The sequence below is a fragment of the Perkinsus marinus genome (assembly GCF_000006405.1).
Source record: "Perkinsus marinus ATCC 50983 genomic scaffold scf_1104296957216, whole genome shotgun sequence".
Classification (NCBI taxonomy): domain Eukaryota; phylum Perkinsozoa; order Perkinsida; family Perkinsidae; genus Perkinsus; species Perkinsus marinus.
Window position 1 is genome coordinate 56,783 of NW_003207206.1, and position 14,411 is coordinate 71,193.

Genomic DNA, 14,411 nt, shown 5'->3' on the forward strand with positions numbered 1-14,411 from the left:
CGTTATGACGGCATTTCGTAAAGGTTTCCATCCACTGCTGAATTGACCGCGCGCCACTAAATTCAAAACTCATTCTTGGAAACAAATGCATGCATATGTGTGTTGAATCTATCTAAGATCGATAATGAAAGATTCCAAAACAAGCTCCTTTGGCCTAGGTCGGCCCCACTGTTTTCTCAAAACATCAATGAATTTACCACTACGCCTCATACAAACTACTGGACCAAACGAATTCTCTTCCGATACCTCCGCTCCTCCGTCTTCCCCCAAGCCCTCAAGAATCCTATCGGAAGAATCCTTCATAGTGCGCAAAGATATCTTTCCTTCACTGACCTCTTCGTCAAACCTACGGACAATAATGTCTCCTTCCCAAACGCAACTTCCCCCTCCCCCTCCAACACTAAAATGAATTCTCCTCGGCCCCTCATCGCCACCATCAGACGATATAGCCAGATCAGCGTACTCGGGATAAGGGCATCCTTGAAGCTCCTTTGTCCATATCAATCTGCTCTCAACGGCATATCCATTGAAGCGGACCCAATGCACCATCAATGTAGCAGCAGATCCCTGATGACCAATCTTCCCTATGGAGGCTATAATGAGGCCATCACCAACACATTCCATCGCGAAACCCACGGCACTACCAGCACTGCGGGGGGAGAGATCAAGTTCGCCGTAACTCGTAGTACGACGACTAAGTAGATTGACCGAATACAGGACCAAGTCGAGTTGTGAAAACACAAATAGGCTGTCAGTGGTTGGGTTGTAGGCGAACGAGTATTTACCAGAGCGTATAGCGTTGCTTATACAGAATCGCATAGGAAGTGACGAAGGTGTGGTATGAACGAATACGCATGAGCCGTCCTTATTCACCACGTAGCTCGCCATATAAACATCTTCTCCCCGTTTAAACAAGTACCATCCGTCGGACTCCTCCTGAATTGTCATTGTCGAGTCCTTCTTAACCTTCTCGAGTACAACCGACCGCTTGCCGATATATTCCAAAACTACTCCCAGAATGCCCACCGACAAGTCCAGTAGTGAATTCTCTTGCCAGAGTCTGCTCGCAATAGCCAACTCTAGCGGAAACACGCTTAGTTCACTATTACTACTGCGCCGTGACAGGAACATTCAGAAGACAAAGCAACTGACGCGTGAAAACACATAAACTACACGAGCAACTAACCAATAACGATAGGAACAATTTTCTTCATCACAGGCTCGACTCGATGAATGAACGACGAGTGTACTCACAGGTTCGACCAACGGGTGCCTCAGCAACAACCAGGAGCTCATCAGCTATCTCTTGAAAGATGACCTCTTCTCACCAGGAAAGCGAACGTATGTAACGTGTGCACAGAACCAACGAGAACGAACCAGTCTCAGAACCACCATAAGATTTCTAGTTGACTTCAACTCGACTCGCCAAATCGTCCCGGAGTGAGGATACTCCAACGTATGAACTTCGCAGGGAACTACACAGTGAACACAAACGCATCTTCAAAACATGAGCAACGCCCCACAGTTATCTCATTTTTAAATATCCCACTCCTGGTCACGTGGGTCTGGTAGGGCGGTTCGGTACGAACCGACCCTAGAAGTATCGATGAGGGAGAGACATTCAGAAACCAGAGTCTGAGCGACACTCAGTGAGTGTGCCAACAACAGTGCGTGTCTGCACTCTCTCCGGTACTTGCTCCCGGGTGGTGGGATTGGGATAAAACACAGAAGTTCCTTCAGCCCGTGACCACGCTATGACATACGGAACGCGGGGAAGATCCGCTCACCCTCTCTGCAGTGCGAATTGGGGGCGGAGCGACGCGACCATTCGCATTGGTGTTTAACCTAGGTTAACAAGTTAACCTCTAGTAACTTGAATAGACTTCCCAGAGAGTAGCTTCATCCTAGAAATTGGGAGCACCTCACAAACGACTACCCGTGACGAATACTCATCTCCCTCGCCAACACAACATATTGAGAAGTTAAGTCTACCACAATTCGAAGACCAGAAGCAACGATGAACTCAACAGTGACCACCCTTTCCCATCTCGACACCGTCCGACAGGGTGGAGGTCTACTAGCAAACTAGATAGGACATACCCCACAAGTCAACACAACTCCAGACAAATCGCGTTCATCTTGCGAGACGAAGTGTTTTGGTAGTAGTAGGAGACACTGCCAAGAGAAGCAGTGTGTACAATTATGCACGACATACGCTGTATGCCGAACAGAGACGAAAATGAAACCCTCATCACAGGCTGGACCAGAACGGCTAAAACAAACATCAACTCAAATGACGAACAGAAGCTGAGCGATGATGTTAGCCGCGATGAAAAGTGAAGGGGAACGAAAACCATGAGGGTAGGACTGGCCAGCTAGACGTTACGAATGACCTCAACGACGCCGGAGAGCGACAGAACTTTGGACAAGTCGTGGTCGTCGAGAACAGTTACACTCAAACAAACGTGACAAGGCCCAACCTCGTCGCCTAGATTGATAACATAGGCTCGTTTATTGAGCCGGGAGAGGATAATATCAACATCGCTCCGCTCATAGACCTCAGCATACACCATTGAGTGAGAAAAGTCTTTGCTTCTTCGTACCGTCACCGACCTCAGGTTCACACCAAGAGACTTCAAGGTCTCGCCAAACGCTCTCGCTCCGACCCGCGCAGGCAGGGGGCCGAGCTTGACCAAGATCGGCGGGGCGCGATCAGCGGCAGTAGTAGTGGATGGAGCGGTCACTGCTGGTCGGCGGAGTATCGCCTCAAGGACCTCGGTCAAGTCCGAGCGATCCACTTCTGAGTCTCGTAGGTATCGCGGTGGGTCCAGACGAGCAAGTAGTGAGCGTGATATAGGAGATGCTGCAACCATAGGAATAATGAACTAACCTGTGAAAAATCGGGAAATCTCACCCAACGTGGACATGTATTACGCGGATGATGGAGATGGAGAACGCAAAAATCTGCATTGAAAAAACGCAAGAGCGCAAGATCAGCACTGGCCACAGATTTTTTGCAGCGACATAATTCACGCCGTAAATGGGCAACTTGAACTTGAAGTCGGCTTTGCATATGGAAGGAACCGAAGTGACATATCAAAAGGGCGATCCACTGTAAGCAGCGGCCATCACTGAGCATCGGGAGTATGCTGGGTTGTCTCTCAGAGTACTCAAAGAGTTTGCCCTCCACCAACACGGTCACGGTAAGACACGTACCGCTCAGTCGCGCTACAATAGAGCGTATGTTTTCAATAATTATCATACCGCACTCAGGCTCGCAAGCCACCATTGTGAATGAGAAAGGTCAACTCCAGTGGAAACACCCACATGCTCACAGACGTAGCGAAGAGGTATAACCGTACGCTTCTCACTCAATCACTAGGCCTGATAACCAACAGAATGCTTTACGTAGGCCCAATGGATATTGGATCATCCCGAGCCAAAGGAGCTTCCGTTGAAATACGAGCTCTTCAACGACGCGCCTCAGCAATATAGAGTCATCAAGTGGCCGCTTGACCGTAGGTAGCTCATGACAGTACACATTTTAAAGGCCCTGTGCTACAAGTTGTAGCCTACAACTGCGTGGATAACAACAAGTCATGACGTTGACTGCGTCATATTCTCATTGCTATCGCTGCGATCATGAGCCTCCCATCGGACTGAGTCTCGCGACGAACGGATTGGGCCACTAGCGTTGTGGCCCTGGGAGGAATTAATTGCGATATATTTTCAGCGACGGAAAGGCGTTATCTCAGAACTCCTTAAGATAGCACACAACCGTATTCCCAAGAATATAATGAATGGATCACTCGCTGTGACTTTTGCACGCAAGATTGAGTTATGAAATCTTGCACCTGTTCAGCTCTGGATCCGCACAATTGCAGTCCTCACAATAGAGTGAGCTTCAAAGCATCGTCGATTGGCAATGTGGAGCTGATGATATCTCACATGTTCATCGATCCCAATGTGCAACCCACTAGATTCTTCTGGCAGTTTCCGCGACGAGTTCGAGTGGTGAGACGTGTAAAGTGCAGTTGTCAACTTCCTTCGAGTTGAAACCGAGTTCGCGGAACACGATTCCACTCTCATCGTTCAGCAACAGTCGATCACTGCCAGAAAACTGCATATAACTACAGAGTGCAAGACCCCTAAACTTAGCGTTGATCAAGTTAGATAGGGTTGGTTATTTCCCTCTCAGGCGAACGGACTACCTGTCGTTAACTCAGGTAAAGTTACTGCTCGGGTTCCCTTCCGAGTGCTCTCATAAGCAATGTCCATTAGGCATGATACGGTAAACTTGTAACGACCTGCTCAGGCGTCTTTTGCTTGTGAATGTATGTGATAGGGCCTCGTTAGTACTCGTGCACGCGGGTGACCAGTATGCGCTTGCGTGCGGTCTGTAACGCTGCGTGAAAGAGCGAAATATTCACCAGGCATGTGACCGATTCTCCTACTGCCCTGTCTCCAAGACAGGTCAGTCAAAGGAACTCGTTGCACGATACAGCTTCCACCACTGGGGTTGAGTTATTCCGATCGATAGGCGCGCTGCAGAGGGGGAGTGGCACTGTGAGATCAATGTGGTGCTCTACTCACAGTCCTGTACACTGCGTTCTGAACGTAGTTTCAAATACGAAGTCAGGTTTGAAAATAAGTATTTTATGCAGCTTTAGCCTTAGCCCTTCAACCCTCGATTTCATATCACAGTAATGCTTCACCTCCTCGTCACCCTCTGTGTGATAATCTGCGGTCATGGTGAAAACAACATACTCGTATCTTCAAGTGCAGCTTTCGAGTGGGTCGGGCCGTGTAACGATGTTCGATCGAACTGAGTATATCTCTCTCACGGGATTTGTAAAACTGCTCAGTTGTTTTCAGATCACGCACCGCTGCAGAGGCGCCATATGCTCTCCCGACAGGAGGTTAGTCAAATCACCCTCAAATCGGCAAGTCTCGCTCAGTCGCTCGCTTTTTTCTAGGGTTTTACATGAAGCCAACTGGTGTGTGTAAATACACGGATGGTGAGATCACCAATTGTTCTTGTCGTCTTTCGATGCCAGCTTTGTTGGTCCGGGTGAGTGTACTGTTGTGATTCGCGACATCTGTACTCAGTGGTTTCAGGACCAACAAGTTCTGGGTTCGGTCTGTGCACCTAGGCCTTATCTGGATAAGTTCTGTCAAAGCGGCCCTGCAGGCTTTCACACCAAGGCAATTGATGGATTATGTTTCGTCGATTGCAAGAAGGTGGGGACTCTGTCGTAACTTATAGTTTCTTCATTCGGTCACACTAGAAGAATTTGACACTATTACTGTACCTCGACGCCACGGCGACCTCCATTGCATGATGAAACTTCCGCCTCGTGATGAGGCCGATCGAGCTGGATTGAGGGTTTTGTATAACCCCTGAGGGACTTCCCTCAATCCTCGCTGTTGGGCTCGCTAACCGTGCAGAATTGGATGCGTCGCCAGTGATTCCTGGTTACTGAGGCGCATGTACCAGTCATTGGTACTTGCGCCTGAAACCGTCTAAAAACCTGGAACAAGTTCACTTGTTGGCTCTCCTTCAGGATAACAAATGCCCGTCGATGGGATTTTGCGAGTCTTCTGAGCACGTTCCAGGAGCCTGCTTCTACCCTCAATAGTTCGTGTAGAAGCAGCAGCTCTGAGGCTTATTTTTTCGCAACTCTTCGACATATGAGGTTTTTTATTTTTGTGTCAACGAGGTCCTGTCGTGTCGAGTCTTTATCTCAAGTCCTACTCCATTTGTCTCGCTGCAGCAACAAGTCGTATACTCTTCTGGTAATATGTCCGTCAATCATGATGCGAGAGTCTTTCTGATTTTCCATTCATGTTGAGAGGTTTGCGTGTCAGAAGTTAAGACAGTCTCAAGTGAGCGCTGGCGAACGACGTCAACTTGACGCCGTCAAGGTACCTGTTAGTCGAAGTGTGGCGGTAAGCTCTAGTCCCCGAGATAATACCCACGAAACCGCGAAGGGATAATGGATTATATAACATCACGAGGAAACACGCCGCGTTTAAATTTACCCCAGGAACCGCGGAATATTTACGGGATTGTACCCACTGCATAAACCAGGCGTCAACTATTATAATTTCTTGGGTTATCGCCCAAACATTGATCAAAATCGATCAATCGTATGTGGCGACATGTATGTGATTTATTATATGAAATCGTAGGGATAACAACCTGCTAATAATAGAACTAAATACACGACAAGTGAGTTGAGATAGGCTTGTACGAGGGCGGAATACGTCACTTTGTAACTATGGTTACGAAGTACGAATGGGCTGCTACTAGCTCTAGCTTGCCGCACTTTAGCATGCAGGAACAATTGTGTTCGGACCGAAATTTGGGGGACAAGCGTGGCACGATGTCAAGCCACTGGCACAACAAAGTCAAATCTTGTCATTCTTGCATTTCCCCAACACAACGCTTACTGGTTGTCTGTGACTGCCCAAGGTTGAATCGTCGGTCATTTTCATTTACGAAAAGCTACTTTCGGTACATGTCTGTCGTCCAAGCCACTACTGCTGCCTCAAAGGTCGCTAATCGCTTCATCCCTCTCCTTGATAGAGTCCTTGTGCAGAAACTTCGGTGAGAATTTTCGACTGGTGTCAGTGATTGCAATATCATCGTAGCGTAAGGAGCGTTATGATCTCCTGAATCCTTCGAATTCGGGCCCTCATTTTCACCGACATCGTCATAGCTGGAAATATTAGCCTGGAATAACTCTCTGATTTTCGAGCTAGACTCAATTCACCTGGTGGGTGTTTTAGTATCATATTCCTAGCAGGTGTGCCGAGTTGTCAGCAACATAATCGTCTAGCTTCCTTGGGTATCATAAGACAGTCTTATTGGTATTGTGTCGTTTCTTTAGTGTCGAGTCGAAGACGGCGACTGGAGTGTTCTTGCCTGAAGCTGCTAAGCCCACGATCAACCAGGCTGTTGTGATGGCTGTGGGAAGCGGTAGAGTACTCAATGATGGCACCAAGGTGGGGGTGGATGGTCTCAGTCTCTGACTTTCCGTATTGTGACTTGCAGATTCCAATCTCGGTCCAGCCTGGCGATAAGGTTATCATTCCCGAGTTCGGCGGTATGAATTTGAAATTGGACGGTGAAGACTTCCAGGTTTTCCGTGATGACGATATTGTGGGTAAAATCGTCTCCCCAACAGCAGCTGCCGAGACCGAAGGGAGCTCGTGAGATTGCTCAAGTTTCCGTTGTTGAGATTACCTCAATGAGATAGACACTTGAATGCCCCCCGTTTCTTTTTTTTTAATTTCATTGAGCTCGTCAATCTCATATGGCCCATATGAAAAACAACTTCCCATATGATATGGGAAGTTGTTTTTCGCTCGGGTATGTTAGATGGGTGGTGCTGTGTTGTTTTCGAGGGTATGTCCATGCTAATTCAAATATTTTGATGCTTTTTGTAGATAATCTCAGGTATCCGGGTATCACGTCCGTTTAAGGGTGAGCGTTACGTCCGTTGATAGTGTCTATCGCATACTCCTTTGTTTCGGTGAGGCTCCTTGGGTTCTATCTAGAGCGTTTGCTGAATACCGATGATCGTTTGGTGACATTGAAATGATGCGGTATCGTCTTTGTTCAGCCTGGTGGAGCACGTGTTTTTCTTTTCCGCTCATAAGCTTGCATGGATTCATGAGATTGCCCTCTGGAAGTTCCAGGATGGTGGTCGTTGTAATATTGCTAGCCTGCTTTGGTCTCCATCTCATTTCACCCGAATGGCTCAGCGAGATTGTAGAAGCTCGGCGTGGCAATGGACAGGATGGACTCGAGTTTATTCGAAATTGTGGTATGGCCCTTTTGCTCGGCAGCGATCGCCGATAGTACAGTTCAAAGTGGCGGTGGGATAAACTTGAATGTTTATTTGCCGCATAGCTGAGCATAAGCTGAACAGTGAAAAAATTCATGCTCTTGATATAGAGCATTCGCGGCTGAGTTTTCTCATTATGGATTTGTAGTTTACAAAGTTTGTAGTAATATCTCTTGCTTTTTTAGTCGTATGGACTCGCGTCATATCGAGTTGATGACGGCGCTCAAGATGAATTCCCTGCGACAGGTGATGTATCTGAGTTCAGGTAATAAAATGCTTGATAGTCTGTCACTGAATGCTCAGGACTAGGCACTCAGTAGCATGTGCATGCATACAATCAAACGAGGTGAATCCAAAATTACCGCGTTGGACTCCCTACATCATCCCGCACCATTCTATGGTGTTGGGCGTCGGTAACTGGACTCACACGAGATACGCCCGCATTGCATGGACTGCAGCAATGCAATGCAAAAGCACAGGCAAGCACGCAATAGTGATATACTCACAAGAGAGTACGTTTTAAAAAGGTACATATCGTCACCATTGGTCACTGATGGTGAGTGACTCACCCAGGAGAGAACCATGCACCATCAGAATGTCCTCTCGAGACCGTAACCGGCGAGAAATATCAATATACCGATGATATGTCACATGCCCCTCTGGATTACCCAGTGAACACCTCAGGAGCCAACTTGGTGCCATCAAGGCTTTCCACCCACTCCGTGTAGCTTGGGGATCGTCTCACTTGTCGGCGCTTCTAAGATTGCGCCCAGCAGGATCAACGTGACGTTCGGAACAACTTCCTGAAATTAGCAGAGCTTTGCTGCCCTTCCGAGACTTGGACATCTTGAGTCGAGAAGCTTGGATGCCAAGCTTATCGGCTGATATGATATCTTGATTGAATTGAGTCAATCATGAACCAGGGATCGGGAAGACTCTCTCCACATACCAATTTTCATGTTCATTAGAAATTCTAATATACTCTGATTTGGAATATATGAATGAGATGAGGCGGTTCACCTCACGCGAGCGCGATGAAGATTGCTGCTCCTTTCGGAATCGCGATGTCTACCATGAGAGTCTCGATGATACGTATTTGCTCGATATCTATTATACTTCCAAACTTAAGTATACACTAGGTTACGGAGTACTGTATCATATGAGCATAATCAGGGAAAGGTACCACGAGTGAAGTCTGTGTTGCATGAGCAGCAGACAGGGCATTCACATCACAGCTCCGTCAGCTACTCTCGGTATTTTACAGAGAGAATGCGGACGGATCAAAACCATCACTGATAAGATACTGTAGTACAACGTAACGTCGTAATGACTACTGACTCCGAGAGGTGATGTCGCCATTCTAAGTACTTTTTACCGGAGCGAGATACAGAATCAAATGAGTTTAGAATCGAAGAGCTACGAAAAACATTGTTCATTCATCTGAGTAGGCTGGTCGTAGACTGAGCCACCGAACCAATATACCAGTCGTTCTTGCTGAGGCCCTCAGCGAGAACGACTCAGCCTGAGGGGTTATACGTCCTCTCAAAAAGCGAGTAGATGAGATAGGGAAAAGGAGTCGTAGTCTTCAGTCTAGTCAAAGCGAGAATAACAGCGTCGACAACGAGCGGGAATGCATCTGGCCTCAGAGGTGGGACCAGGGCTTATAGCGTATGATCCGAAGAAGAGGATAGATCGGCCTTGGAATTGAGCAACTATTATGGGCTGAACCCAATAGATAAATGTCAGTTTGGTCAGATCGCCTGTTGCAATCTCCGCTTCCTCGAGGCGACTGCTGATTCCTCGATACCAGTAATCAACTCCTTCGCATGTGTTCTCGAAATCGACGGTGAAAAACCCAAGAATGCCCTTTAGGGGGTAGACCGGCGGGTCCCTGAAGGGTGCCTGGCCCGGGACATCGAACTCGAGCCCGACTTGTGAATCGGCGACTACGTAGGTCAATTTGTAGCCCGGCGCTTCGTGAACGTATCTACCATCAAGCTGAGCTACAGCTACCAGAACATGGCAGGCCATCAACAAGGTCAGTAGCAGTGCCATCATTATTGGAAGGGAGTAGAGTCTGAAGGGTCAGTGAAACTGTCAAACAACCCAAACCGATATCGGGAGGACGTTGTGAGGAGCAACCATAATGATGTTAGTAGCATCATACTACGCTACGGTTCGACCGAGCTACATGTCTGATACCGGAATGCGACGATTCGAACCCATAAAAGCCCAAATGGCATGCTGAATCGAGGATCGCCAATCCCCTGATCGATAGCTATTATAAATGCATGCAGGAAGAAGATCTTGCGTGACCCCAGTGGGATCACGCCATGAGGATCACGCGTCTTCCTGAAAAACGGATTTTCGACTAGGATAACACCACACTGAATATAATAGCAGGGAATGCCTTAAGAGAGGCCTGATTACACTTAGTCGAGCATCTATTCAAACTCAATACCTGCGAAAGCGTACATTCCTAACACTCCGTGCTCAGGTGCCTGTATACGTGAGTACGTAGGAACATGGATCGTGTCACGCACTCACATACTCACGGTGGTAGGAGGATCAATTTGCTCCCGTGGCCAGTCTGTTTGCGGTATTATGTTGATTGTGCGCTATATTTAGATTGAATTCGTTAGGTTACTATTAGCTACATTTGCTGCCCGACTGTGCTGCTCTGGTTCTACCTGTGCGAATTGGACAGATAGACACTGTCTATTAGACAGTATGTGGCTGACACGGATGTGCTAACTTATAGCACTTATACTGTCCCAACGCATCACTCAAGAAGGGGGACGGACAACTAGAGAGCGAAGTCCGTAGCCCGTATCCCCCCGGGCGGGAGGGTGGGCGAAAACGACTACTCCCTGACGGTCGTTAGAGACCTCAGCGCGCGGGTCGACTTCGGCCACCGCGTGAGGCGGCAGGGTGACCTCAGCAACTGCACATGCGTGCGGGTGTCCCCCGGACCCCGAGAGTTTTACTTCGTTACACACCTATACCGTCCAAAAGAATGGGAAAAAACTACAGAAATGCAAAAAAATACCCAAAAACTAGCAATAATTGGCGAAAATGCACCTCAGCTTTGAGACCCCCTATCTTAATAAGTTCACTATTGAGAAAGGATCGCCCTGGATACAGTCTCCTTTTCTTCCATTGCCATGCGAATGCGGTAATTCACTGCCAATTTGGTGTCGTGGTAAATCCAAGCGCGTGAGATTCTCACTTAGGCTGGCGAGCCTCTAACGGGTTGCTTCCTCATCGAGCCAATTCAAGGGGATAAAACTACTTTTAAAGAAGTGTTATCCGCCAGAATTGCCCGAGGGAAGGCAAAGAAGTTGTTTGCCTCCAATCGGGAGGCAAAGAAATCATAAAGAAATCATCAAGAAATCTATCATGAAATTGATGTCCTTATTCCTGAGATTGATTTCCTTATTTGACCGCTACTAATGCATTGATGCCGCTTTCCGCGAGTGCGACTTTCTTACTCGCAGAATAGATTTCTGGCAGGTATATCCTCGTCCGCGTATCTTGAAAGCCCATTAGGACACGGATGCGTATCTTGGTGACAAAATGGATCACGGATCGACGTAATCTCTCAAGACGTCTGAAAATTTCTTAACTCTTTCATCTTTGAATCACGGATCAAGTTTTTTCTCGAGAATCATGTATAAGGGTCAGAAACAAGGATCAAAAACGATGATCACACGAGATCTAGATCACAGAACAGGGATCAATGCCCGAGTTCAGGGATCAGATCAACAGTCAAGGATCGGGGTTATGGTGGATTCCCGTACTCTGTCGTTTGAGTGGAAACTAAATTATACACGTTTGACATGATAGCTCATGAGCCATAGGTGAAGCAGTGAAGCATTAATGAACTCTAACCAGCCAAACAGAAAGAGGGAGGGAGAGCGGCAGCCTGATGGTACTGCCGTAGCCTGTTGCTATCCAACCCCGCAGATCGAGTAATAACTCTGTACCTCTGGGGGATGTCGTAGAGCGGGCTACTACATCGGATGTAGTACATCCAGTAACCGACTGATCAACTCGGATACGACCATTCTCAAGTTCTACGATCGCCATTTCGTGGGCATTGCAACCACAAAGTGCAGGATATCGACAGCACAGCTCTGGTTCCTCCCGATTCTATTGCAATCCGTTCCAAAGACGATATGGTACATCTCGACCAAGGCCCTTAGTCTAAGGGTTGGCTGAACCAGTCTGTCCTGATTTAGTCGTCTTAGTCTGATCATCAGACTCTGATGGCATCTTTCCCAACGACGGGTTGCTCCTGGGTCTGGTCGGTGGGCCACCGACGGTGGCTTCTCGGGACCTCTTCTGAGACTACGAGACAGACTGAAAATGTTCAACTTCGAGCAGCCCAAGACCGAGACAGAATGCTAGTATCTACACGCTAAGTAGGAACAAGCAAGTCATATACCCGCTTTCTGTGAAGAGTCTGCTCACATGCGACAATTCACCCAGTCCGGTCTCCCTTCTGGCCTCCTCAAGGATCATAAACTTCTTCCGATCTGTACTCTATATTGTACGCTACCTCCCACAGTGTGGGAGTAGATAATGCATGAAGATATGCTGGAAGATATGTAATAGTTTCGTGAAGATGAGGAAGCAGGCCGAGATACCGAGGATGGTTTATAGTGATATGAGTATCTCTTCGCTATTGTGATCATTCTACATAGAGTTGCATTCTCCTCAGTGGTTCTTTCTTCCTCTGTTGCACCTACCCACTCGGGTTCTGGATCACGTCCGTCACCATTCATTTTACTCCTATCGACGAACTTGCGTTCTCCAGTGACTCAGGGCACGAGGACTACTACTCAGTCAAAGAGATGTCTACCGGATCAAGGATCACGGATCAAGTTCTAGAACTGCGTGGTACACCGGTGTACGTTCTCCAGTCCGACCTGGCCGGTGCTCGAAGACGACCCGTGCATCGGCAGACCTATGCCGTCATATGACTTCCTCTTCCCTGCTCGCTTCAATCACTGGGCAGGGAAAGAATTCACGGGTCCCTTGTTGCAGATGTCCTGGCGTAGATGGGTCCTGAGACAGGACTCCTGCCGCTCCCCCCGCGGCGCGAAGAATCGACTGTCATATTATTACAGGTAGCTTGAGCCAGATAGCTACGCATCATGGCGGGTTGAAACTGAATGTGAAGGTCTACGATCATCACGGCTTCGCCGCCGCATGTCACGTTATTGATGCACATCGCGGAGTACTCCGCTCCCGGCACTCGAGATGAGACGATTCTAGCATGGAAGCTATGGATTTCGCGACGCCTTCCTCACGTGTCGAGTCTTATGCTTTCCTACCCTACCGATTGGCTTAACAGAAATCCTTAGGGCGCGCGCTTTTTACAAAAGTTGCTCCTATTTGGGCTGTATTGGAATCGTCAGCAGTAGCATGCAGCTTCCTCATTCAAGCTTGGTAAGGGTGGTTCTTTTCGCTGCTGTAACAGGCGTTAATAGGCTTCGAAGGAGAGGGGGTGGGGAGGGTCATCCTGAACTTGGACGTGATGATCCGTAGATTGGGTGGATGAGGGTGCAGAGAGGCGTAGCTGTTTGCGGTGTTCAGCGACGATAATTATATGGGATTGGTCGTCGCAAGCTATCTGATCGAGTATAGTTTCTATTCACCTCCCTAAATGCCAGCAACTACTATCGCTTACACTCGTCACGATGATGATGACTGGACTGACATCACCGAGCCCATCACTGAAGCGTGTTCCTCTATGGGTTTGGGCCAACTCGTTCATGGCGAGGACTACAGCCCTTTTGAGGCGATGAGCGCTATTGAGCTTATGCAGCCCAAGATGGACGTTGGCTTGCAAACTCCTGCCAACCTCGAGAAGGTCATCGATACGATCGGCGACCTCAGTGACGCAGATGCAAAGTATGTGGCTGACGGCATGCTTGCTATGATGTATTTGTATTTTAATGGTAACACGACGTTGCAGACGGTCTGGTCCTGTTTGTTGTGTCATCACTTGGACGCGGTTCGCCACGCTGGTCTGAAGTACTTCCTCAATTTGGCGTTGAGATGCTCTGGGCTGGCTCGAGATATCATGCTCGAATCTGACGTTATCGCTGATGAAGACGCGCCTCTGGCTCTGTTGGGAGCCGATTTGGAGCCCAAGAAGCTCCCTGCAGTGACCGATTGCCTGGGTGGGAGAATAGCGCTTCTTGAAGAGCTGGAGGAAATGTTAGAGTGTGTTAAGAACAGCAAGAATGAGGGTTGCAAGAAGACTGTGGTCGACGAGGTGTTGGATGCTCTGCAAAGGGCTGGTCATGATGGGGTGTTGGTAGATGAGGAGGAAAGGAGGAAGCAGCTTGATAGACTGTTTGATGCCAGTATTAATAATAATGACATGCCTCCAGGTGAGGATAGAACTTGTGCGGGTGTATTTTAGGAGGGTTGGGAATTATTGGTTGGTGTTAGGACCGCCCCGCCAAGTACCTTCGTTGAGTCGTGAAGATGCATATTCGAGCATGGACTCATTGCTGACTGATATCGGCTATGCTTTCGAAGGTT

At 48.1% G+C, this 14,411-nt stretch overlaps 4 protein-coding genes across 4 annotated transcripts; 3 read left to right on the top strand and 1 right to left on the bottom strand.

Annotated features, from left to right (window-relative positions):
* Positions 1–1,985: 1,985 nt before the first annotated feature.
* Positions 1,986–2,896, bottom strand: Pmar_PMAR007433 (hypothetical protein). Its single transcript, XM_002774854.1, has one exon. It carries the CDS (start codon positions 2,871–2,873, stop codon positions 2,376–2,378), a length of 498 nt encoding a protein of 165 aa, XP_002774900.1. The 5' UTR covers positions 2,874–2,896; the 3' UTR covers positions 1,986–2,375.
* A 1,766-nt stretch (positions 2,897–4,662) lies between these two features.
* Positions 4,663–5,845, top strand: Pmar_PMAR007434 (hypothetical protein). Its single transcript, XM_002774855.1, has 5 exons — positions 4,663–4,792; positions 4,876–4,919; positions 4,977–5,071; positions 5,119–5,241; positions 5,565–5,845. Exons 3-5 carry the CDS (start codon positions 5,016–5,018, stop codon positions 5,833–5,835), a joined length of 450 nt encoding a protein of 149 aa, XP_002774901.1. The 5' UTR covers positions 4,663–4,792; positions 4,876–4,919; positions 4,977–5,015; the 3' UTR covers positions 5,836–5,845.
* A 676-nt stretch (positions 5,846–6,521) lies between these two features.
* On the top strand, positions 6,522–7,219 carry Pmar_PMAR007435 (chaperonin, 10 kDa, putative; the record flags this gene model as incomplete). Its single annotated transcript, XM_002774856.1, has 3 exons — positions 6,522–6,610; positions 6,894–7,008; positions 7,058–7,219. The coding sequence occupies 3 exons, from the start codon at positions 6,522–6,524 to the stop codon at positions 7,217–7,219; spliced, it is 366 nt and encodes a 121-aa protein (XP_002774902.1).
* A 6,305-nt stretch (positions 7,220–13,524) lies between these two features.
* On the top strand, positions 13,525–14,345 carry Pmar_PMAR007436 (conserved hypothetical protein; the record flags this gene model as incomplete). Its single annotated transcript, XM_002774857.1, has 3 exons — positions 13,525–14,139; positions 14,186–14,257; positions 14,319–14,345. 3 exons carry the CDS (start codon positions 13,525–13,527, stop codon positions 14,343–14,345), a joined length of 714 nt encoding a protein of 237 aa, XP_002774903.1.
* Between the last annotated feature and the right edge of the window lie 66 nt (positions 14,346–14,411).